This window comes from Xylocopa sonorina, chromosome 6 (assembly GCF_050948175.1).
Source record: "Xylocopa sonorina isolate GNS202 chromosome 6, iyXylSono1_principal, whole genome shotgun sequence".
Taxonomy (NCBI): domain Eukaryota; kingdom Metazoa; phylum Arthropoda; class Insecta; order Hymenoptera; family Apidae; genus Xylocopa; species Xylocopa sonorina.
The window spans coordinates 1,692,995-1,719,836 of NC_135198.1; the positions used below are offsets into that span (position 1 = coordinate 1,692,995).

Here is a 26,842-nt window from a genome sequence, read left to right on the forward strand (position 1 = left end):
CACAACGACTTTTGCTCTGCATTACTGTAATACTTAATCCTCAATTACTCGAGCTTGCCCAAGCTCCGATACACGTCTCTAGCTAATTTGCTAGAATTTACACGTAGCGTTACAAGTCGAAACCGGCTGTCTCTCGATCGACGATCCATCGTACGCGACCGCGTAGCATAGCATCGTTGTCAGCGATTCTAGTTCACTTCTTATGCTCGCGTTCATGCTAGAGGGGCCGACTATTTTCGTTTACCACCGACCAGCGTGCCAATGTACGCCAAATGCACTGGGTGCCACTGTGATTTATTCGTCTCCATTCCCACGGAGACAGTATAATCCGGCGGTCCTCGTTTGCTAGTAGAGGCCCCGTCATCAGACTTAATATCCTTCATACCGCGCGAGATTGTCCGACGCGGATTCGCTGTGGATTCGCTGACAGAAACATCCTTGTTGATCGTCCGGTTTTTTTTGTCTACGTGGAGGAAACAAACGATGTCCGTTTTCATAGACGTCACACGGATACAGGAATCCCTTCGTGCAATCTCGTCTCGATCAGTTAAGCCGGTTTCGTACGTTTCGCTTTATGATTTACGATATGTGTCGAAAGTGTGATTCGCTGGTGGACGTTGGTGCGTTCGATTATATTATGCAGTGCACGAACCGTGTAGAAAGACTTGAATGCGTCGAGTTGCAATTTGCTGAAAAACGTCGGATGTTTGTTTTGTTATCGATCGGTGGTTGTTGTGGCGTGGAAGATCGATCGGTGAAAAATTGTTGGATTGAGGCAGGAAAGTTATTTTTGACATTTCCCTAAGCAACTAATTTTGCGACCTTTGCTGTTGAGACGTCGAGAATGTATATGCGTGTCTATTTACAGCGATAATTGTGATATGTCGTTTTTTTTTCTTGCTTTTTCTTTTTTCTTTTTTTTTTTTTATTTAACCTCTTGCTTGCAAAGTGGTGGATATTAGGCTCGTAACAAATTAATGGTGAATAGACTTGTATGTTATTAAATTGTTGCATTTTGCGTAGGTGTCAATTTTCCTTCATCTATCGTTCAAAACACATTTGTTACATTTCATAGAAGTTTAGGAGACAAGTTCAGGATCGCATTTATTCTCCTCTCAAAACATTTGATCATTGTAGTTATTTGTAATTTCGAAAATAGTGTAAATTTGTTGTACGAAACAATAAACAATTTAGTAGTAACATTAAAGGAAATTTTTTTGTACAATCTTCTAATATCTTGCAGAGATTCATCCTTCGAAATTTCTTAAAAGAAGTCTATCGTAGTATATTCGTATTTTTAAAAATCGAAATATAGTTAAATATTTTTACTTAATAATCCTAATTATATTAAACTTTAAAGCAAATAATATTCATTCGATTTAAGTAATGTTTTATTAAAATAATTGCTTGAGATTGATTGTAATTACTTTAATTACAATGTATAATATGGTAATATACAACCTTCTTACAATACATCTAAAATATTAAATGCAATTACACTCGATAACGTACGCAGTATAAGTATTAAATGGCAGAATAAAGTTTTTAATGTAACATCAATATCAGATATATGCTTGTTCTGGAAGTCTTTCAATAGATTCTCGGTTGTTTGCAATACTTTTTTAATTGTTTCATTTATATATACATACGTATATAAGTACAGATATGTATGATTATTATGCATCTCAGAATGATTTCGGGGCAATTTCGTTTCGTAAACATCGGGATGCGTAATAAGCAATGAACGTAGCGAATTGAGTTCACACAGAAAGAATGAGATAAATGTTTCATGAGTCGTATTTCCAGCACGATCAAAGTACATATTAAAAAAACAATACTGTATCATAATTATAATTATTATCCGTAGTAATATTTTAATACGATATTAAGATAATATTTTTTAATTTATTATTTAATAAGGTATAGAGGATACATTTAATCACATTGAATATTTCTACTGTCGGAGTCTCTTTTTTAATTGTACGTGCGATTATCGTGTAGGTTCATATCACAGTGAAGCTATAAACTAACACAAAAATTATCGATAAACTCAGATTCGATTCATTTCGTGGAACTTCAAGTTAACAGTCATGTATGTAGTTATCTTCGACGATACATTCCTACGAACCTGGTGTATATTTGCGCCTGACATATATAACTGTCTTGCAACATTATATTTGTCTGTATTTTTAAATTTATCCAATGTGTCTAACTGCACCTAATGTCTTATACACATATTGCCAGAAAGTTGTTTACTACATTCACGAGCAAGTAAATCAAGTCAACCTCCAGATACGCACATAAGGTAAACTTTTTCAAAAACAGTGCAGTCAATGAACAAAAAGCATATTAGTTTTTAATTATTAGGCATTTCACTTTAAATTGTCATCAACATTATAAAAATTGGTCCATTATTTTTTAAGTTATATGACCTGAATTTCAAGGAACAAAAAAAAGCCAAAATATCCTTTTTTTGTTGGAAACGATGTTTTTATTGAATTAAAATAAAAAATTTGAATTGAACATTGAAAATGTATTCATTTTTATTACATTTTAACACTTGGTGTTACTTAGAAAATATGTCTTTTTAAGTATCGCTAATTGCGGATCGCCGATAGTAACACCAAGTATTGAAATGCAATAAATTAAATAAATTCTGGATGTTAAATTCAACTTTTTGGTTTTAATTTAACAAAAACATCGTTTCCAACAAAAAAAGGATATTTTGGCTTTTTCTTGTTCCTTGGAATTTAGGTCACACAATTTAAAAAATAGTGGACCAATTTTTATAATGTTGATAACAATTTAAAGCGAAGTGCTTAATAATTAAAAACTAATATGCTTTTTGTCCATTGACTGCATCTTTTTTGAAAAAATTTACCTTATATGCGTATCTGGAGGTTAAGTCGATTTACTTGCTAGTAAGTGTATAATACTATTCTACAAAAGTATAGAAAATTTAAGCAGGACCACTTCGTTCTTATGTAAGTAAACGTATCTTCGGTGTTATTGTATTCGAATCAAATTAAGTATTATTAATATTAGTAAATTTTGTTTTCAATCTAGTGATTTTACTATTAGTCTTGCAAGATTGTAGGATTATCAGATCTTTTCCGTGTTAGCTTTAAAGTGTTCGTTTTATAAAGTAATCATTTATTTATTATCCATTTAGGGTTTTCTTTGAACATTAATCGATTGATTCCGTAGACCTGGCGCAATTCAAATAGCGCCGTTCGAATTCTTGGAACTAAATTAATTTGTGTATTTATGGTATCGCTACCGTGAATCATTAATGCTAATCACTCAACGATAACAAAGACTCGTCATCGCATAGCAACATGATGCCAAAAATGCTTTTACGTGATGTCTGACGAGCATGAATGTCATTGGGTGCCAGGCCGTTACTATTTTGCATCGCCTAATTTCAATTTTAATTACTTTCTCAGCTGTAACTGATCGTATTACCTGTTTATGTTCGAAGCAACGCTTTTTGAGCTCAGATTTAGAATTTTTTCTCCATTATTCAAATACGTGTATATCTTGTTCGAATATTCAAAAAACCAAAAAACTTTCAATAATAATATTTTATTCATATTTCTTTTAGTAATTTTTATCGATTATTTCTCACTAAACAACAACTTTTCGAACATTTATCCTAATAAATTCAGTTTTTAAGAATAATGATATACTAAGTATTTAAAAAATCTGTCTATAAATTTAGTTAGTTAAATTCATAAAATAATTTCGTTTCCTTATCGGTGCTTGAGAACAATTCTATTTAGGCTTCAATTCTGAATAACGTTAATCCGTTAAGGGCAATTTAACGTTAACTTTAACATTAAACTGTAATAATATATAGAATATTTATATCAAAATATTTCGAAAATTATAGCACTGTGTAATATCTACAATCTGTTCAAGAAAGCGAGACATGAGTCATATAACCCTGTGTAAAAATTCGCCGTTTCTTCGCCGTGCCACGTATCTATCATGGTTCGATCACATTATTCGTAGCGTTATCAGAAACCGCGTCTAAAAGGCGGCAATAATTAATAATCGTACAGTGAATTTGTTTTTATTTTTCAGGTTATATTAAATTTTACTTTACCCACAAATTCAGTTACTTAACGCTACATGATTTTTATAAGTGCGAGCAGTGGTTTGTCTATTTCCATGTATCAAAATTTTTCGATAAAAACTTTACCGTTCTTAAAAGAAAAGATCCAGTTCAAAACATTGGTTGGATTTTTTCTTTTAAAGATGCTAAAGTTTTCATCGATAAAATTGAATTATATTAGTAAAAATATATATGCTATGTTATATAAACTCGTGATACGAGGTTACACTGTTGATTGTACAACGTGTTTGATTGATAAGATAAAATCGGTATTTTTCTTTGTTTATATGCGTAGAAAAAGTCGATAAGTGCCGGTTAAACATCGCAGAGATATGAAAAATTGTGTCTTGTGGGAAAACAACTTTAATAAATGGTCGGTTCGTTGAATCGTTAGTCAGTGGTAGTCCGTTTAGTGAATCTAAGGTTTCAGTGTAAACGATACAGTATAATAACGAGAAATAATCGTGATTGGGAAGAATTACACGCTGGGAAGGCGAATTAAGGAACGAAAGAGGCAATGATCCAATGTATATTTGTCCAGTACATATACCGTGTAGTATTTCGAACGAAATCTATGCAAGTTGAACGTAAAGAGAGCGTAATATGGATACGAAGGTACATCAATGGTAGGATGGGATAAGAGAGTACTGTTTCAAAGTTTATCCACGTTAGCCACCGACGTTACACTTGAAATTGAAATATTACACGACGAATAGCTCTATTATTGGAGTTGGAAAGCCTGATTATTCGAAATTGGGATTTACAATTGAAGGAAAAATTTTTAGACTTCTATTTATCATAGAGTTACTTTGTGAATGACACTCATAACAAAGTAAAAAAGGAAAGAGTTTAACGGATTAGTCGAATGTTATTATATATCTATGGAAAGAAGGAAACTTACGTGAATCAGAAATTAAATCAGAGATTCGGATAGATTGTTATTTAAAAACGATAAATCTCGTTCGGTATAACAGAATAATTCGCGACGTTCAATTCTGATAAACTGTACTACTAATTTTTGTAGGAAATGAGAAAAGTATAACAATGTTCGATGATCGACGCGCACGCTATTTAATGAATCGTGATACGTACTATATCTTTCGCGTTGTTTGTTCTATTTTGTCCTCGAACACTTTCTGTAGATATGGTAAAAACATAATGGCGCGCGGAAACGAACGTTGTGCACAGCCAGAGCCTTAACTGACGTCGCTACGTTCGTTAGACTCCTCCCGATAAGATCATCTGGAATTGACCGAAATTAGACTGTTCTGATAAAACCGCGTAAATATTGAACCTTATCGCACTTCTTAACTAACTGAACACGGATTTTAATTAACCAGCAGATACTTGAAATCGTAAATAAGCTAATTTGTGTACAACAAACTTAGCCCATACGAAGGAGGAGTACGAAAGTCGAAACAGTATCCCTCGATCCCTCGACGTGCCTCCACACACGTGAACGTTTAGAATTTGTGATACTACGAGCGAAGATGGTTCGTGACATTGTGGTGGAAAAATATTTTCACGGTTCACGAAAACATTACTGTCCCGTTTCCTGAAAAGGTTGTCTCGCTGAAAAGCATGACAAGTCGCAACGCATCATGGCAACGTGCGCTAACGAGAAATAAACAGCTGAAAGTACATAATTCGTTTTCTAAGTCATCATCGATTTGTTTATAGACGAGGAAGATCACATCGCCGTAAGCATTCGTACAAAAGCAATATTTCGTTTGAACAAGAACTTGGAAGATATTTAATTATTAATCAAATAATAATCGAGAGGATACAATAAGTTCGTAAATAAAAGAACAAATGGATGGGAAATTAATAGACCAGAGAAATACGAATATGGTTCAATAATAATTACCGATCATTTTTGTCAACATAACTCCAGTTAATATTGCTGGAATAATTATTGTGGAATAACTAATTCCTGGCATTAACCGGATTTCCATGGAATACGTGAATGAAAGGAGTAGTTTACTCAGTTCCGATCAACAGAATGATGCATCTCTGCCATCCCTGATTCCCCAAGGTTTGGCTCGCAGTTACGGGTCCATTTCGTCTTGTCAACAGGTGATACAATCGATCTGGAATAGAAGCAAACAGGTACTACACAAAAACCCAGATACAACGCGATTATTTCTTACCTAATAAATAAATACATGTTGTATGCATATATTATAGGATGCCTCTTATTTATTCTCAATTTTGTCTATTTTCTAAACAGAAATAACTCTTGTCATTAAAAACAAAAATTTATTGATTTAATATGGTTTAATATAATAACATAGGAATAGTGAAAATTACGTTTATAGTTGTACGGTTTATTTTTGTGGAAAATATGAACGGCGAATTTGAAGTTCTTGGTCTGTTAAGACTCATGATTCGTTGGATCAATTAAAAACTGACGGAAAGAAGTCTCGAATTGGGTTAGGTTTGAGCAGTTCCACCTATGAAATTCTAAGTAGAATATTTCGATAATATTTTGCAGTCTAGCTAATTCTAAGAGAAAATAGATATCGCTATTCTGCATTCTTTAGCAAACAAGTTTATTTATATTCAGGTTATATATTGCTTTTGTATAATCGTTATACTGTTATTAGAATGTTATCTGTATCTGGTTCCATGCAACCATGAAATTGCTACGAGCATAAGTTGAGTTGAATTCAATGGGACACTGACGTTTGACCCATAGCCTGGGCCGCGTGCCAAGATTTCCCAACGCGCTCGGAAAATTAAACGACTGATGCAATAGTGTATTCAAACATTTGTCTCCCTTACACGCCAAATTGCAGGACACATTTGAAACAACGTTTAGCTAACCTCTATTGATTTTATATGAGCCGTCTTTCTTTTTAAATGGTAAAAAGCCCCTTTTGAAAAACAAATGTGTTAATGGTAATTTTAATGAAATATGGATCTTCTTTTGTTATATTTATAATCACACATTGAATGGAACATAACTTCTTCATAAATTAATCAACAGATTTTTAGCTGTAAAATACTAAGCAAAAATGTTATTTTCGATAATGGAATAAGTCCATTAGTAATACAAAATAGCTGAAAAAAGAAAAAAAAATAGTAGATTTCTTTTATATGTAATGAATCGAGAAGATTTTATCCAAACCAAATCTCCAAAAGAGACGATATCAAATAGGGAAACAAATACAAAAGAAGAAATGATAAATTGGTTGAAAATATGTTGGATGTGCCGCGGAAACTTTTCTACGAAATCTGCATGGAAAAAGATGCGCTACTTAAAGTTATTCTTTTATTTAGAAAATAAGAAAAGCCTGAAAATTTCAACAAAATTACTATGTTGCCCATGTATAAAACTTCAAGACTAACAACAAGAAAGAACGAAATATGGTGATATGATGAGTTCACTGGCCTTGCATACCTCTAATTTACCATTGCTTTCATTAGGCTAAATGTAAAGAATTCATTATTTTTAGTTATCTTAACGAAGTAATTTACTTTCTACACTTGTTTATTTACATTTTCTTTAAAATATAATAATATAACTGTAATTAACTCTTAATAGACTTGATCGTTGGTGTACTTTCGTGTCTCTATTTTAATTATTATTTTCTACATTAAAAAATCCACTTCAGAAAATCCAACTGGTATAAAAATAGAGACTTAAATAAGCTCTTGTTTCGATTGTTCATTATTTATTGTTATCGAAATTGGTATAAGTCCATTTGCAACTAAAAAGATCGTTTTCTTCTTTAATACTTTTAGTAATTATTATAGCATAATAATATTTAAGAGGTTTACAATGTTAAAAACATCACTGGAATTGATGAACGTTCGGCAATATTTTTACAATTATTTCAAACGCAAATCCTTAATTATCTGAATATAAGAAAAAAAACGACTTATGTCATTTTCGAAAAGAACGGTTTAATCGGCAGAATCTCTCATTTGTCTACCCTTTAATTAAAAGAAATTATTCAATTCAGGATCGAAATTTTACTGTCTCTAACGAGAATGGAAGCGCAATATCGTAATACATCTGATTCTACTCTTAATACTTCACATATTTTGACTCGTCCAAATTCGTCCTTTTGTGGCAATGTTCGTAGAAACTTTATTCAAGTCTTATGTTCTTGCATGTATTTTCTTACGTTTTCAGTTCCACGCGATTCCGTGTCGCCTTTCGACTGAATACGTAATCGTCTATTCTTGAAATAAATGCAAATAAATAATTGGTGTACGTCTATAATAAAAAAGGCATTATTATTCGCACACTAGAGATAGTACAAAGGTGGACAGTACAAGTGTATGAAAATGAAATACTAATCGTTTATCAGAAAAAATTATAATGTATGTTCCTCGAATTGGCTTAGGCATTCTAAAATTTATTTGACACCTTTGAAAGCAACACGAAGTTCATTATTTTTGCTTTTCGATTACATACAAATGTTTCATATTTTCTTTCAGGCAATTTATTCACAAGTCAATTTTCATTTTAAATGGTAATTATATGTCGCATTAAATTGAAATTGAAATAGTTTTTTGAAGAATTGAGGAAATTATCAGATTAGTTGTTTAAACTTCATGTAAATCAAAGATGTAGAATTAATTTTATTTACAGTAATTATATATTACTCGTTCTTTTCGCAATTTTTATTCCTTTTTACGAGCCACTGTAAACGAATTATTTGTTCGTGTACAATTGATTACTCTGTCGAGTGCTTTAATTGGCCCAAGTGCCGCGAGTAGCGCAAGGACACGCAGCCTCTTCGTCTAGCTGTACTAAGAGGAACACACTTTTCTAACCGACAATCTACATAAAGAAGATCATAAATTAGTCGACGGAAGTTTTTTAAGCCGTTATTGTTAGTATCGAGCACGGTAAGGAAACGTCAAAGGCGGCGCGTAATAGTCGCGCGATTAGGCTGTACTTATCAAGCGAAACGCAAACGAATGAAAGAAATCAGTGTTTGGAAAACTTATCATCCGGCACTGCCGGTGTTAATCGGTAGACTGCTATTATTATTCATATAGAATAACGTTCAATTGTTAGATAATGAACAATCGAGAAGTAATTCTAGCCATATTTGCATTGCTCTATTTTCTAACGCGTGCATATTATTTTTCATTTTACTTATTCTTGAACTCTGAACTTCTATCTATGTATTTATTAATAAAATCATAAGCTCGTAAAAGGTCGTAAAATTTTGTCGATTCCTATCATGTGCCAAAGATATCGTAACTATTCGTGCAACGCGCTAAATAATTTATCATCACTGTATATGATTACTACCGCATGATATGATTTCATTGTTCTGCACAATATCAATTTAAGAAGAACATTTCTCCGTTCCGATACCGCGGCGTCATTCAAGCTATATGTATACAATCTCCGTTTATCTGTGGAACGTCTTTCGTTTATTTTAACTGGTAATCGAATAAAATTTGTGACAGTCAGTTGCGCCTTTAAAAGTCAATTTATCGGTTGCGTAACACGGGACTGATCCTCGCGTCATTGCGTGTCACATTCCTCCGCCAGACTTAATTGTTCAGTCTCCAACGGTATCGCATTTTTCGAAATCCACAGCTGCACGATAAATATTTGCATCCACGTGTATTGCGGGGCAACTCACGCGACGTCGTCGAACAGGCGTCGCGACCATCCGAAAAGTTATCTTCCAAAGTTTCGGTTCTGCATCGATCTGCTGGTTTTATTCGATATATATTTTTGCAAACAATAGCGGGTGAAACGAATCAAGTAAGGCTAAACGAGGAACGCGTGTACCCACGAGGACGATGCTACACGCGACTCCACAGGAGCTATGTGTGCGTGTGTACACGACTTTAAAGATCCCACGTTGGATATATAAATGTCGCACGATCTGCTACAGTGCTCTTAAACGATCTGCTGGCGTCGCAGATCATACGCGTCCCTGTGGAATCGTGCGCACATTACACGCGCGTTCGTTCATCATTAATTGAAATTCAGGAAGCTTTCGGCATTCCGGCTAGAGGAGGCGGAGGAAAGGAGAGAAGAGATGACCGCCAGAAATCTGGAAAAGATGCTCAGGCTCACCACCTTGTCGAGGGTCCGTCTTTTACGGTATTGAATACGTTTTAGTGTTCGTGCGCATAATGCTGGGGCGCATTGTTTCCGATCTAAATTCGTGAAATTTTTAACAATTCGAATATAGGTTAAACGTTTAACTTAACTTTAACTATTTATTAACCGTGTTCGTTTAGGCTGTTGTTTTCTGTTTGGGGATTTTCGAACAATCATAGTTTAGTCTAGTAAAAAATAGAATGAAATTTCGTACAATAAACGATCTCTCTAATATGACTTCATAGATACACTTGAACAATTAATTTTACAAACTCTTCAATTTTTCATAATATATCATTCCCCTATTAATTTAATATAATATGTAGGTTAAAAGAACTTTTTGTTAAAAATTGATTATGTTAAAAAAGTTATTTATGTAATGTCTGGATTTTCTGATGGATTTTCTGAAGGAGAAAATGATGACCTTTTATTTAATCATTTTAGTCCGTTTTTTTATACTGCTCTAGTTTGTACTAATTTTACAATTACTCTCCGTTTAAGTTAAATAGCACAATATGTGGTATTGCTAAAGTTAAGGAAATGATCAGGCCGAATTTTTAATTTCAGCACACTCAGTTTAAAAGAAATTTCTCTGACGCTTGTATCGAGTGAATGTCGGATAAAAAAATTGTGGTATACCAGTAATTATATAATGAAAGGATGAATTTCGGCGTAAACCTCAGAACTCACAAACTTTTTAACGGTTCGATTTTTACGGTTCAATTACGGTAATTTTACTGTAGTTGGTGGTAGTACAGTACGGTTGGTTTAGTAGTCGGTACGCTTCGATATTTTCGAAAATATTCACATTTTGGCTTTTCATCGGTACGATTCGCGCGATAAAAGAAGTACATATCACAGATCAAAGACATGCTACATTAATATTCGAAGGAGTGATTGAACTCCAAGTTCATTCGTTGTTCTATGCTTCCCTTAGAAACAGCTGCGGCATTATTTTCACGTATTCATACGTACATATAATATGATCTACCTTGGACTGTGTCGACAAGGCGCAGTGAAGAAAGAATGCCATGCGGAAGGCTAAAGACGACCGTGTCAAGATCACGACGCATCATTTTCGAATCAGCATCGAGGAGGAAGAAGACGAGGAGAATAAGGAAGTGGAAAACACACCGGGCCGAGGGGACGCGGAGGGAAGGATCTCTATTACGATAGAAGCAGATTCCGGAGTGGTGATTGGTGGACAGGATCTAGAGTCCTGGGAAAGTCTTCCGTTTGACGAGCAGGAATACGTGTTTGGTAAAGGCCGAGCACCTATTTGCGAGCACGAAGATGGGACCCTGGAAAAGGCGGCGACCTCTTCGGAGAAGTCTCTCCAGGGGAACCGGAATGAACACAGACAAAAGGTGCAGAGCTACGAGTTTGACTCGTCGTGGGACTCTGATGGTTTCGAGGGCTTCGTTGAAGCGCAAACGAAAGAAACAGTTGGCGAAACGAGCGGCGCGCGTTGCACTTGCGCCTCTGAGAAACGTAAAAGAATGAGAAAGATGCAGACCAACAACGTGGAAAGTGAACAGAGATCGTCAATTAGTTCGAACGATGTTTTCATTGAAAATCGCGGATCGTTTGCCTACGAAAACGAAAGCTCGCGCTCATCAACGGCTAGTGCGGAGTGGAAAGAAACCTTTCGAAAGTCTCCCATTTCCGTCGAATCACCAAATTATCCTATCGAGACAATGGACAAAGTGTACAACCCTGGTACCAGTGGGTCCACGATGAATATTCAGAGCACGCAAGAAACAAAGTTACAAACCTCGAGTAGAAGACATTCGGTGATCGCCAAAGCAGAAGTTCAAGAAAGCATCATAGTTAGCCCGTCCGGTGTAGAATCGAACAGTACGGTTCCTCCGTCAGTTGTGGCATCTCCACTTTTCATCAGACGTTACCAGAAGATTATGTCGACCCTTCCTCAAACTTCTACCAGCTTGAACGAAGTCTCTACATCCGACAATCAAGAGGAACAATTAAAGATTCAACGAGACATCGCGCATTCTTCGAAAGTAAACGGGCCGGATACCGAGGAAGATACCCAGATGAGCACCCAAAGGAGACTGACATTGCCTATTACAAATGTCGATCTGAATGTAAAAAGCACGCGCAAAACATCCGCCTATGAAAGTATATTATCAGGAACAAACGTGAATCCTATCAGACGATCCAGCCTCGTAAGCGCGGCCATCTGCTCCAGTTTGGCGCCCAGCTTAGTTTGCGCGCACGCAGTCGTTCCGAATTGTTTGTTACCGTCCGCGGACGAGAACGGCGTCGACAAGTCGAACATTTCGTCCGCCTCGACGAATTTTACCGAACAACCGGCTGGAAGAAGCGGTGCGGGTACGTTCAAAGTGAAATTGCCTTTCCTGCGCCTTCAAATACCGGCGACAACACAATCCGCTAGGTGGGACAACGACGACGATCAGGAGGATTTGAACCGACAACACTCGCACCATCATCATCACCACCATCACCATCATCACGTCTTCCCGCACTTTCACGTACCCACATTTACGTTCACAACGCCAGCTACCGATGGCGAGTCAGGTCGGAAGTTCAACTTTGGGATTCGCAGACATTCGCAGACGGTTAGTCGTCGAGATGGTCTTGCGCTTTTCTCCTTCGAGCGTAAACGGCTTTTTTCTCTCTCCCTCTCTTTCTCTTTGTTTTTTGATCAGATACCGACAACGAGATTGGGATTTGCAGGATTGCTAACATTATCTATGTTTCAGGCTTCCCGATTTTTCTTTATGTTTGATTATATATTTTTTCTTTATGTTTGATCGTTTGATGTTTGGCGTTGTTAGATCTTTTTCTTCTCACTGGATTAATTATTATTCATTCGCTTGACAATACTCGTTTGTTCAGTTATGATATTTGTTTAATCTAACTAATTTCTTAGCTTTAAACGTTTCTTAAATCAAATTCTTAACAGTTGTCTAATTTTTATTTTCATTTTTGTTATTATTGTTATTATTATTATTATTATTATTATTATTATTATTATTATTTCTTTTTTAATTAAATTAAAAGGAACATTTGAGCTTCTGCACTGTTCATTCAAAGCTTGAATACGATAAAAATTGTAGAGAGATATGTTTAAAAAAAAATATGCAAAAATGTGCAAGATCAGGTCATACCCATATATCGAGCTTTAAAGCGATTCCGTGTCGATACTTCAATTGATGTTCTTCTAAACTGTACATTTCTTGAGCGAAGATAAATGCTTTAACAATGTCACTGTCAGTGGCCATTAATCATCGTTCTTGGTACCTACGAATGGACTGTTGTTCCATTCATTCTATCACAAGTTTTTGACCGATGCAGTTATTGTTGTGCTATTCGCTTCAAACTTTTGGCACACCGACGAACATAAATTTTCGACCAGCTCTCTACGTGTAAAATAAAACAAGATGAAATTTATCGTCGTAATATGATTATGAGCTGCAACTAATTTTGTCGACGTTTCGAATGCATCTGCAATTCGCTCGACTATAAAATATTTTATAGACAAACATGATTCTCTTCTTAATTCTCAATCTAGAAACATTAACATTAACTTTGCACGTGAATATGCTTCGCTCCTCATCCTTGCTCTTTAATTTATTACCCAATTTAGATAAAATGCAAGTAAAAATTAAATAGCACCATAAAATCGTTATACTATACGTTGATAACTATCGTAAATATAAATCAACCATAATCTCTTGAAACTTGTAACGAATCCTTTCGAACGATTAACAAAGAAGTTTTCCATGTAGACAAAATGCATGCATAATACAAAATTATCAATTGTGCATTATTATTTGTATAAACGTAACTTTCTTATATAATGATTTCAGATGATTTTTTTTCTTTTTAAAGGTAACAAACATTTGGTAAATCTGTTATAGTTTTTGCTTAAATTTATATCTTTATTGCAAAATTTGCGTAGCGTAATGAGATTTCGTTGGATTTTCTTTCGGTTGAAGTCAATTTCATTAGTTCGTAAACGAAAATTACATAGAGTATGTCGTATTATGAAATATCCGTAAGGGTGTTTTTTAAGATTAGGTGGAGCTAGTACTCTACGTTTCGTCATCGACACGACACGCATGAATTAATAGAACGTTTCTGCGTGCGAGTGAAAGATTGTTGTCTCCGCATTTTATTATTGAAGTAGCATTTACGATAACCTGAATGTTTTCAGGATTATTCGCGAGTAGTGTCCGTCGTATTGCTTGAAAATATTTTAATACATTTCTTGCCAAGATTCGTCGATATGTTACATTATTTGCAATGATATTCAAAATTGAGGAACAAATCAGAAATTTTTAATTTTTCTTAAAATTTACTTGTCTTTTGTTTTTTTTTATTAAGAAAAGTGATTAGTTTTAAATGTGGATGCTAATTATCGAAAATGATCGATCGATGGCAGAGAACGTGCTCCAGCAATGTCCAAAAGTTTGGCGAGTTAATTCATTTTAATCGTGTATTAACTATACAGTAAACATATTTGAAATTACCCTCAAGTTTGATTTATTATATTTTGCTTGTGTGGAAAACGCTAACTGTTTGTGTTTAAACAATTTAAAAATATTCGAACGAATAATACAAAAAGAGATTGACACATTTGCTATTTTCTGTAACATCAATTGGCTCCAGCAGATTTTATCTTTATCTCGGCTTTATTCCTATCGAGCGATACAATATAAAAGTTTCTAAAACTTTTTTATTTGCCTCTTGATCATAGATCAGTATTGGGTTGTTCGGAAAGTAACTTCGTTTCTTTTATGAAAAAAGAAAATCTATTTTTTTGTACTATGTAGATATTTTATTAAATTACATATTGACCATTTTGATCCAATACGCACATAATTCCACGCTTATAAAAGTCTTGATCTTTACATGCGAAAAACTGGTCCAAGTGATCTTTGACATCCTCATTTGAAGTAAAAGTTTTACCTTCTAAAAAATTTTGTAAAGACCGAAATAGATAATAATCTGAGGGCACTAGATCCGGTGAATATGGTAGGTGTGGCAACACTCCCATCCAAGCTGCAACAGCTTCTGACGAATTTGTATGAGGTCTAGCATTATTTTGGTGGGATACCACACCTTTTCTAGTAATCAATTCTGGCCTTTTCTGTTTGATGGCGTCATTCAATTTGTCCAGCTGAGTCCAGCAGTACACTTTCGAGTCAATTGTAGAATTGTCTGGTCAAAGCTCAAAAAAAAATGATTCCCTTAAAATCCCACCAAACAAAGAGCATTACTTTTTTTTTATTTATGAATCATTTGTTTGAAAATCACTTCATTTCCTTAAAATTGAAAATGGATCATTTCCTTGATGTTTAAGAAGCGAATCACACATGTCAATTTGACGGAGCAAAGCTCGTTCTTTCAGAACATGAGGTACCCATATATCGAGCTTTGGAATGTAACCTAGCCGTTTCACGTGATTGAATCCGACAAATTTTATCTCTTAGCAATATCTCGCATCGTAATGATTCGGCGAATTGCCTCAAACAATGCTATTATTTTGTCTTTATCAAGTTTAATGAGTCTTCCGGAACTCGCGTCTTCAATATCTATGTTGTCGGAACGGAATTTTGCAAACCAGTTTTGGTATTTGCGTTCTGTCAGCACATTTCCTCCATACACGCCAGATAATTTTTTTCTTGCTTGAACAGCATTCTTACCTTTTCAATAACAAAAAAGGAGTATATGCCGAAAATGCTGCTTTTTATTTTCCATATTTGATGGGACACAAAAAGAAAACTTCTACGCTCAACTAAATAAAATGGTTATGATTTAATCTTAAACTAGTAGTGGATTGAAAGTATAATGACAACAAGTTGGTTACTACTGAAGCTGGCTACAGAAAAATACAATTTTTGACCCTAGTATGAAAATACGAAACTACTTTCCGAACAACTCAATATTTTATGATTTCGACTCCATTCTCTAACGATAAAATCCATATTTTATTACATTCTCTTTGAGCACGAGAATATTGTACGAGCTCTTTTGGTGTGTTCATTAATCGGGCAATGGAGAAGTCGTCCATGATTTCAGTCGTGATTAAATATGTCCAAATTTATTTTCTCAATTATTTTATATCATATATTATTTATATATTTTCTCAATTATTTATATTATATAATTTGGACATATATATATATATAGGTTGTGCCTTTTTTCGTTGTGTGGCAATTTAAAAATACATGTATGCATATACATTGCGAATATTACAATATGACTTAATAATATGAAAACCAATCCGTAACACAAGTTGTTGGACACTTAGTATTTGGCTGTAACTGTATTAGGTGCTAATTATTTCAATAATAATCGTGCTTGGCTTTTCGAAGCCATTTACATTTCAAATTGCAGGCAGGCAACGAGTTTCATTTGATAGAATGATATTTTAATCAATTAATATAAAAAAGAAGAGAAAAAATAACTGACTACTCGAATAGAAAACATGTGGTATCCGTAGTACAATATAATAACATATATATTTGGCTCGCGTTTAAATAATAGTACGCGCAAGTTATCCGAACGTGGCTGCGTTTGCAGTGTGTCGTTGTGTTCCTCTTTACTTACACAGCAATTTATTAATTCGCCTCGCAGCGGCTTTTGATCGAAGAACAACCAATGTGACAGTTCAGATCAGTGCAGAATCATCGCTCTGCCGATCTAACGAGCTAATACGTTTTATTTTCGCAGACCTTGCATCGGACTGACTCGATGGTATCGCTTTGTTATCGATCCCTTGCCAGCTATATCACAGACGATAATCTCGCCGGTCTACAAAGTTTCCTCGAAAATAAACGAGTGCAAATCGACGACCGAGACGAGGTAATGTTATTATTAAATTTTTTATTTCTTCGAGAACGGCTCCCAATTTACAAAACCAATCAACGTATTTAATCCGTTTTAATTAATTAAAATTAATTGAATTAGAAAATTGTATATAATGATAATTACCGAGAAGAGAATACGACTGCGATGAAAATAAGTAAAAGGTTGTCGTAACAACGTCGATTTTATTAATTTTAACAACAAGAGTATCGAAGATCATACGTTAATTTAAGTAGTATGTAAGATTTTAGAGAAACGTTAAAAATGAAAGTTTATAGCGTGTTACATATAGGTACAATGCATTACGATCATGGTAGAAGAAAGGAATATTTTAAAAAGTCAACTTGTTTTTCAAACTTTTATTCTTAATCACATGCCTGTACTCATGTTCGCTCTTCGTTTTATCTATCGGTCGATCAGTTCCTTAATTGTGATTAACTTAATCCCGTCGTGATGGTTGATCTCATTGTTCTTGCGATCTAGAATGGTAGCACAGCCCTCATCCTTGCAGCGACTAAAGGGAAGATACATTTTGTACGGGAGCTCATCAATCACGGAGCGGACGTTAATGCAGAGGATGGGGTTAGTAGATACGCGTTTTTCTTTCTTTTTACATTATTAGTTATATTATATTATTATAAATATTTTAGGATAATTGGACGGCATTACTCTGCGCGGCCAAGGAAGGACACACCGATGTCTGTTTGGAGTTGCTCGAGCATGGAGCCGAGTTGGAACACAGAGACATGGTACGATGTCACCCAATTATTCCGTGTATCCTTCAATGGTATTTTCTTGTCCTTTATTTGCTTGTATTTTTTTTTTTGTTCCCTTCTCTTGTTCACACCTTTTGTCGTTATCTTAGAATTGTCTGTTTTTAGGGAGGGTGGACGGCACTTATGTGGGCGACGTACAAGGGTAGGTCAGCAACGGTAACGATGCTGTTAGCGCGAGGAGCTGACGTCAATGCACACGGAAATTTTCATATATCCTCGTTATTATGGGCTGCAGGCAGGGGTTACCCTGACATTGTTAAAGATCTTGTTGCTCATGGTGCTAAGGTCAATGTTGGCGATAAGGTAATCTAGTTTTGCTTCCCACAAAATTCTTTTTATACGAAAAGGACTAATTATAAGTATGTTTAGTTTAATTTCAATCATATAGCCAGAATAATTTCTTTAACTTTTAGTACGGTACCACAGCGTTGGTATGGGCGTCGCGTAAAGGGCACGTGGAAATTGTTGATACTCTTTTAAAAGCTGGTGCTAATGTCGATACTGCTGGCATGGTGAGATATTAACTACGTATAACATTTCTACGATTTAATTAATTAATAATTAACATTAAAACTGGAGCTATACTATATATTAGATCGTAACATATGAATTGTTGTTCCTTTGCCGAGTATGAGCCTTAATATTCACTTTACATTCCTAATTGGTATCCTTTCCATTTCTTTATATCACATCCCCCATTAATATGTTAGCGATTTGTTACATGTTTCCATGTTATTATTTTTCGGATCCTTAAAATCCGTCTGTGGGTATTTTAAGAATTGTAATAATTAATTTCTGCACTTGTGTTATAGCGTATTGTATGTTGATGGAACACTGTCAGCTTTTATAGGCCTTCGTCCTGTGAAGCTTCTTTAATATTTTTCGATTAAGTTATAATTGGTTGTTGTTGGATATTGATAGACTCTTAATCTGCTATTAACAAGTTTTTGCTAGAATTCTAAACGCACAGCAAGTAATTGTTATGGGTTTGTAGCTTTATTTTCTGGTTTTGACCTCTGGTTTTTAGTTTAAGATGATCATAGTTTCTCTCCATATTTCCGGGAATATTTTATATACGACATACCGAGATATGTTCATATTGTAACGCACGGAAAATTAGGGAAACGTTCAAATGAACATTTCATATTCTACGACCTATGTAATACATAGTGCAGGAAAAAAGGTCAGACCTTTGTCGTATATACTTATCGTTAACAAAATATATCAGCGAGCTATAAATTGATTGTTCGATTGATAATTATTTAATAAACATCGCATTAATATATAGTATTCGTGGACGGCCCTTCTCGTGGCCACACTTGGAAATCACGTGGACGTGGTGCTACTCCTTTTGGAGCACAAACCAAACGTGAACGCTCTAGATAAAGATGGTTGCACAGCCTTGGCATTAGCCTGCCGGGAAGGCCACCACGAAATAGCAAATGCACTTTTGAATGCTGGTGCTTACGTGAATATTCAAGACAGAGCTGGCGATACGAACTTAATTCACGCCGTGAAAGGCGGTCATAGAGGAGTGGTTGAATCTCTGTTGAAAAAATATGCCGATGTCGATATTGCTGGAAAGGTATAAATATTAATTACATATTACCCATCATATATCATATTATATATTATATCATAATATAACCATGTAAATTTTCGAAACCACATCCAGGATAAAAAAACTGCAATCTATATAGCAGTAGAGAAGGGCAACATAGCAATATTGAAATTGCTATTAAACGCAAATCCAGATTTAGAGATCGCGACGAAAGACGGTGACACGCCATTACTGCGGGCAGTTAGGTCGCGAAATGCTGAAATTGTTCAATTATTGCTGGACAAAAAGGCAAAAGTCTCAGCCACAGACAAAAAGGGCGATACGGTGCTTCATATAGCTATGCGTGCGAGGTCAAAAGCTATCGTCGAGATATTATTAAGGAATCCAAAAAATAGTCAGCTACTTTACCGTCCAAATAGACAAGGAGAGACTCCGTACAATATCGACATCAACCATCCAAAGACCATCCTTGGACAAATATTTGGTGCACGTAAGTTGTTAATCGATTGATTAGAGAGACCCCAAGAAAAAATTAATTTTTTTTTTTGGATCTTGTAATTACACGGGTATTACAATTACGTGCTTATTTTAGGGCGACTAAATACTAACGAGGATAATGAAAATATGCTTGGATACGATTTATATAGTAGTGCGTTAGCAGATATCCTCAGTGAACCGTCTCTTTCAACGCCTATAACTGTTGGCCTGTACGCAAAATGGGGTTCGGGGAAATCGTTCTTGTTAAATAAATTGAGAGGTAACGTGTGTATGTAAGGATAGTATTAAATCGATAATTGCAGAAATAAATTTTCTTTCGCGATTCATCATTTTTTTCAGAGGAAATGAAAAATTTTGCTCGACAATGGATAGATCCGGTATTTCAGTTTTCTTTTTTACTATTCGTGGTAATTACTCACGTGTCTTTGTTAGTGGGTATTACGATAGGTCTTGCTCTTCAATCGTGGGTTATTGGTCTTGCGTGTGGTATATGTCTTATTTTGATTACATATATTTTTTTGATACTTGTCTGGTATGCGAATAAAAGGTAAGACGGCAAATTTTTAAGTACGTATATCTGTACTTTAGACGTCAAAAATTGCATTTCATTGTATTCTAATTAAAAAAAAATAACATTTCAAGTATTTAAGTTTTGTGCAACTTGAATAAATTTAAAACGAGTCAACACAATTACCAATTATTGACAAATAGAGATAACAGTCCATTCTTTCTAAAGTACAGATATTATATATTTATCCTTCCTATCTTTTCGTAATGTTGTAAATTTTTTGAAACATTTGAATCGTAGATGTGACTGGTATTGGCCATATAGCTTCACGGTAGCGTTGACCACAAAATTGAATTCATTGAAATTGCTGTTGCAAGTAATCTTTTGTCATCCTCCTGGTGGCCAAGTCCACGACGGTGTCACTGTTCAACCAATAAAATTCTATTTCACTGATCAGACTCGAGTAGGCACAACTGCTGCTGGAGAGAACGCGGTAGTGCAAATGGTTGGATCTCTTTTCGATTCTATCGAGAATGATTTTGGTTCTTTACCCACACGATTGTACAGAGCGTTCAGACCGAAACCGGACAAATCAACTACAACATGGAAATGGAGGCATCTTTGTTGTTTGCCGTACATCGTTATATTCGAGTTTTGCTTTTGCAGTTTACTCGTTGGTATCTCTGTACTTACGGTCTACCTCATCGATATTTCTAGCAGCGAGTGAGTATGTAATTGAAATTAACGTTTAAAAAGTAAATGGGATTACGATGAAATTATTCTTATCGATTTTGCTCTTTTACTTCTAATACCGTAGGCCAACGATAGAAAGAGTCACGGCACATATTATTATGATAACCGTTGCCTTATTATTAGCCGTTAGTGTAATAGCAAACTTGTACACGTGGAGTCGAACGTTGCAAGCGCTTGTTTTTTCTCAAAGGCGGCACCTTCAACGGAGTATCTCTAAACTAGAGACATTAAAAAGCGAGGGCTTTATACAAACGCTGAGAAGCGAAGTCAACCTAATGACGGAGATGGTACACACACACACACATATATTTCCATATATTTAATTGAATAATGCGTTTTTAAATCAAACTATGCTTTGTACTTAACAAAATATTTGTACAAAACAATCCAGGTTAAATGTCTAGATAGCTTTATGGCGCAACAGAGCAGATTAGTGATAATTGTGGATGGCCTAGACAGTTGTGAACAAGATAAAGTGTTATTAGTTTTAGACGCTATACAAGCACTCTTCAGCGATAATGGTTATCCATTCGTTGTTATATTAGCGATCGATCCTCATATAATTGCCAAGGTATATTGTATGAATAATTAGTTATACCTGTTTACTTGTATCCTTTTGTTAATTGAGACTTCAGTTAAACGTGAAATTTGTATTTTCACATTTAGGCAGTAGAAGTCAATAGTAGAAGATTATTTACCGAGTCTAATATTGGAGGACATGATTACTTGCGAAATATGGTGCATCTTCCATTTTATTTACAAAACAGTGGTTTACGGAAAGTGAAGGTTGCTCAACAAACTGCCCAACACAGTAGAAAAACTACGTGGACCGAAGCTGAAGAGAGTGTCAATTATACAGCCACCAGTACGATGCACCATTCTGTTTCTAACAGAAGACTCAGCACAGAATCTGGTATAATGAACAGTAACGAAAAGCTAAAGCCACAAAGTAGAAAGGGCAGCAGAAAGCTACGCTTAAGCGAGTCGATTGCGAGTAGCATCGGTAGCAATTTAAATCGCCTGGGTGGTGCTCAAGATCTTAATAAAATGCTTCTCACTGACGACTACTTTAGCGACGTTAATCCCCGCAGCATGAGAAGATTAATGAACGTCGTTTACGTTACTGGTAATTAATTAATTTTTATTAGTTTCATTTTAATGTATCTGAACTTGTTTATATAATACACACGTATCTGTACCTATTTTTAGGGAGGTTGTTAAAAGCATTCCAAATTGATTTCAACTGGTATCATTTAGCTAGTTGGATAAATATCACTGAACAATGGCCGTTTAGAACGTCTTGGTTGATTCTTCATTACGATATGTACGAAGATAGTTTAGATGATTCCATGTCGTTGAAAAGTCTTTACGATAAGTATGTATTTTTGTTTAACATTTCCTATCCCACCCGTTCCATTTCTTTGCACATATTTCATGCTTCTGGTCAAATTATCAGGATACGACCGCAAATTCCAGTACATAAAGAAGTTCAGCCGCTGTTAGAGATGGATAGAGACGAGCGTAAATTGGATATTTTCTTGACATTTCATCGTTCTAGTTTGCTCATTAGCGATATGAAAATATTCTTGCCATTTACAATAAATCTCGATCCTTATATTAAAAAGAAGATAAAAGAAGAGCAGCAGAGTATGGAAGAAGAAGCAGGACTTGGTCCGTATAAACAATATGGTAGCCCGTGGACTGTACACGGTAATGGTCACGAACCTTGGAGTGGAAGTAGAAGTGGTTTAGCAAATCGGCCGATGAAACTCGTTAAAACGCCAAATTTGCTAGGAAATGTCTCTGTGCCACCATCGGCATCACCCTGGTGTATGCAACCAACGTTCGATTGGCAAGCTCCACCGTGGATACCAATAGCTCCTATGGAATCGACAGTTAAACCACTCTCTGCAACTACAACTTTACCGGTATATAATTCTATCATAATTCTACCGTAATAGAATCTTTATCCTTATTCAAACCGTTGTACCGACAGTTACAAACCGACTAGTTACACAATCTCTACAGTAAAACTCACTAATGCCCAGTGTTTTTGTGGTTCTTAGGATCTGTTAGTATAATTTAAGAAGTAAGGTCTACTAGGAAAGGTATAATATCGTACAACGGTCGGACACGTACATATAAGTGCTTCATTAAGATGTTAGAACGAGCCATTGTGTCCAACATTTTTCTTGTAACCTTTTAATAGGGCATTTAGGTACATTTTCTTGTATAACATTATTTTTAATGAACTCTAACTGTTTTCTTTTCTTATAGTCCGAAATTTTGGAGATAAGACTTTCGTCTTTGACAGTAAACGGAGTTTCTGAACTTATCGATAGAATGGACAGTATAAATCCCAATCAAGCACCACAGTACAAACAAGTTATTAAGGAAAATAACATTAATGGTAGAGTTTTATTGCATTGCGATTTACAAGAACTGAAAAAAGTAAGCATTACCTCGATCGTTTTAAACGATAGATGTTATACAGCCAGCAATAATATATTTCTTCGTAGGTCCTTAAAATGGCTTTTGGGGATTGGGAATTATTCCGCATGGTTATTGTGTCGCTTAGAGAATTAGAGCTGTCGTCGTTTAATACACACGAAGAAGGTCCGCGAAGTGTACGATTCACTGTAGGATTGGAACAAATTCAACGAAAAGGTATACGTATAAAAATTATCCAAGTAAATGACATGTGCGGAATGTTATAAAAATTTTAATAAAATGAATGTGTCCTATTTATCAACTGTAGATCACACGTTACAAAGTACTTCGATACGTGTACCAACGCACGTTGAAAAAGAAAAGGGAACATCAAGAACCGATGGTCCTCCTAGACGAGATCAGACCAAACAATCTATTATGGAGAAACAAGTAAGCTCTTTAAAAATACATTAATAAAATAATATATACATATCTGTATTCTAACAATTAATTCATTAATTAAAGTATGATCTTTATTACAATCGTGCTCGGTATTAGTTCCAGGTAAGCGAGATTGTAATTAGCATTTTCTATCCTGTTATTCTTTAACTAAAATTGCTATTAATAATAATAATAATAATACTAATACTAATAATAATAATAATATAATAATAATAATAATAATAATAATAATAATAATAATAATAATAATAATAATAATAATAGTAATGGTAATAGTAATAATAATGATATTAATAGTACTAATAATAATAATAACTTTGACCTGCAGTTAGAAACAAATAATTAACGCATTTTCCAGGTAACTTTAGAAGAGCAGATGATATGTGGAGCACTGCAAACGTTAAACGAAGAAGCTTGCGAAGATGTATTAGATGTACCATCTTCTGCAGTGGTACCATCGGACTCACTTCCAGGTGAGCCTTCTCCCCTACCGCTTTCACTGCCTCTGGTTATAGTTCAAGAACCATCGCAACCAGACCAAAAGTGTGACACCGTACTAGAGTATAGTACAAACCTTTAATAATATATTTAAACATGAAACACAACTGTGTAATTCGATCATTTATCGTGTGCGTGAGAAACATCGATACAACCACGACGTATTCGAAGATGATACTCTACAATAATAGCGTCATCGCTATTTCAGTTTTTCAGGAAAATCTAATCAAAGTAACTTGTTCTTTAAATGTTTCTTACTAAATACATCTGTACGTAGATAAAGTTTTAGCAGTATTATCGATAGATAGGTGTATTCGTATTCAACAGGCAGCCAGTAAAAGTTTAATTTATTTGTATACATGTACATTTTAAGTACAATACGTATGTGGCATCCTCATCCAAATCTTAGCTCTGCATGTATTAAATTTTTTAAAAAAGTGCCAATATGCTACATAAGACTGGACCGTTGTTATACATGCAGAATAATAAAATAAATAAATGTTTGTTAAATAAAAAGTTATAAATAAATGAAACATCATTTATGTAATAAATAACATTATTGCACTAGTGATCGTGGATGTGTATTAATATATATAGTAAATTAGTACATCAATGGTATATAGCTTACGACGAAGACAACTGTGTGTCATTTTTGTACCATATTTAAAATTATAGAAAAAACTGCTCGCACCCCTATCTCAAATAATTTGATGCTGATGATCTCAATTGGTCGTTGTAATGTTACTTATATTCTTCAGATTAATGATACACTTAGAAGTACTGTATTTTTCATGAAAATGAACATTTGTAAAACAGACTGTGATAATTATCCTATTACTGTCGTTCGAATATAATATCGATCGAACATATTTCTTTTTGTTGATGTATATGCTGATAGATCTTGTATATTTAGAAAGATAAGCTACTATATGAAACAATTTTACATATATATCAAAGTAAAAGGCTATGATTATATTTTCTTCATTATTCGTGTATTCTTTTATACTGTATGTACAGTTACGCTAATCAAATTGTTGGATAATTATAACTGCAAATGGCAATAAAACTTTATTGGAAACTTGAAATGATATTATCTTTCTTAGAACTAGATCTATAAGCTTGTCTAGTGCACGTATTTGCGTAGCACAGTTTTATTAAAAAAAAAAAAAGGACACCCAAGCGAGATTATAAACAGTTAAATAAGTCGTTGAAACAAATTACTTTGATAATCTACCATATTTTACTCGGAAATGCTCGGTTTCTGTAATGAGATACGTTTCGTATTTAAACAATTAATTGTATAAACAGGGTAATATTGAATTAACGATCAACACATCTGACGTGATGCTAACGAAGCGGTGCATAATACGGGAATTTGTTTTAGGATCCAACTCGGCGGCTCCTCAAGATACAGATTATGTGATCCTTCAGTCTAATCCACTCCTGCATTGGGTACCAGTTAACGATGAGCTAGAAACGTCGGACGACAGTTCGTTCGAGTCGACGGTTCATCTTCAACGGACAAATTCACAGCGTAGCATAACGTCGCAGCTGAGCACTAGATCGGCTTGTTCATTCGGACGTAAAGAGTTGAGAAAAAGCGGCGGCAATGCCACCAATAGCAGGCCAGCGTCGCTCTTTGTATCACCTCCGCCTTCTCCCAGACCTGCCTTCAGATCCAAATCAACAGATGAAAATTACATAGTTAATAATATATCAATAAGATCCACTATCTCTACGCCCACCAAGAAAAGACGCTCGACATCGACACTGAACGACGACATAGTACTATCGGTCCCTGTTCCAAACTCCAGCCTGGAGAAGTTAAGCAAACTGAAAGATCGTTTGATGGGCACGTTACCTGCCGCGCCTGTCGCAGGAGAGAGCGAAGATGAGTCGACGCCGTTGGTTTCCGAATTATCTACCCCGACGCATTCGCAATCCGACAGCGTGTTTAAACACGACTGTAGCGAAGAGAACAGTAGCTCGATTTCTTCGAATAAAAGTCTACCACGTGACGGGGAACGATCTGTAGACATTGTTGATTATTCCGATACGGTCAGTTTAATGGTGCGCGAGTCTTCGCACGTGCGACTCTTGCCACGGCAAAACGCCGATGAATGGGACAATCCCGAGACACCAGTTTGATATCGTCTGCTATACAATTCATTAGCAAATCTCGTTAACATGCAATAATCGACGATCAACGGAGAATATGAAAGAGAATTTTAAGCGGAACGATACTTAAACGCAAATTTGTGATACATACTATATTTTCAGGATAGAAGAATAAAGA

At 35.0% G+C, this 26,842-nt stretch overlaps 2 protein-coding genes across 8 annotated transcripts in view; both read left to right on the forward strand.

Moving 5' to 3' along the window:
• The window catches only part of Arms (Ankyrin repeat-rich membrane spanning), a 41,280-nt gene extending 14,438 nt beyond the window's left edge, over positions 1-26,842 (forward strand). For 2 of the 7 annotated variants that reach the window (XM_076896276.1, XM_076896273.1), the window contains 20 exons: positions 16,926-17,057; positions 17,544-17,642; positions 17,711-17,809; positions 17,942-18,139; positions 18,250-18,348; positions 19,125-19,421; positions 19,512-19,887; positions 19,990-20,154; positions 20,235-20,442; positions 20,704-21,126; positions 21,221-21,443; positions 21,548-21,727; positions 21,823-22,282; positions 22,366-22,531; positions 22,613-23,084; positions 23,434-23,607; positions 23,676-23,823; positions 23,915-24,036; positions 24,407-24,521; positions 25,931-26,841. In XM_076896276.1, the coding sequence (XP_076752391.1) occupies positions 16,947-17,057; positions 17,544-17,642; positions 17,711-17,809; positions 17,942-18,139; positions 18,250-18,348; positions 19,125-19,421; positions 19,512-19,887; positions 19,990-20,154; positions 20,235-20,442; positions 20,704-21,126; positions 21,221-21,443; positions 21,548-21,727; positions 21,823-22,282; positions 22,366-22,531; positions 22,613-23,084; positions 23,434-23,607; positions 23,676-23,823; positions 23,915-24,036; positions 24,407-24,521; positions 25,931-26,694 (4,899 nt within the window). In that variant the 5' untranslated portion in view covers positions 16,926-16,946 and the 3' untranslated portion in view covers positions 26,695-26,841. Of the gene's footprint in view, positions 1-6,050; positions 6,227-9,987; positions 10,203-11,987; positions 12,045-12,077; positions 12,803-16,925; positions 17,058-17,543; positions 17,643-17,710; positions 17,810-17,941; positions 18,140-18,249; positions 18,349-19,124; positions 19,422-19,511; positions 19,888-19,989; positions 20,155-20,234; positions 20,443-20,703; positions 21,127-21,220; positions 21,444-21,547; positions 21,728-21,822; positions 22,283-22,365; positions 22,532-22,612; positions 23,085-23,433; positions 23,608-23,675; positions 23,824-23,914; positions 24,037-24,144; positions 24,202-24,406; positions 24,522-25,930 lie in introns of those variants that run through there. The other 5 variants (XM_076896271.1, XM_076896272.1, XM_076896278.1 and 2 more) reach the window with 5 other exon arrangements.
• Positions 602-12,050, forward strand: LOC143424441 (uncharacterized). The gene is made up of 3 exons (XM_076896497.1): positions 602-725; positions 11,213-11,995; positions 12,033-12,050. Exons 2-3 carry the CDS (start codon positions 11,234-11,236, stop codon positions 12,048-12,050), a joined length of 780 nt encoding a protein of 259 aa, XP_076752612.1. The 5' UTR covers positions 602-725; positions 11,213-11,233.

Coding starts and splice junctions, on each gene's coding strand:
- LOC143424441 (XM_076896497.1), top strand. CDS start 11,234: ATGCGGAAGGCTAAAGACGACCGTGTCAAGATCACGACGCATCATTTT.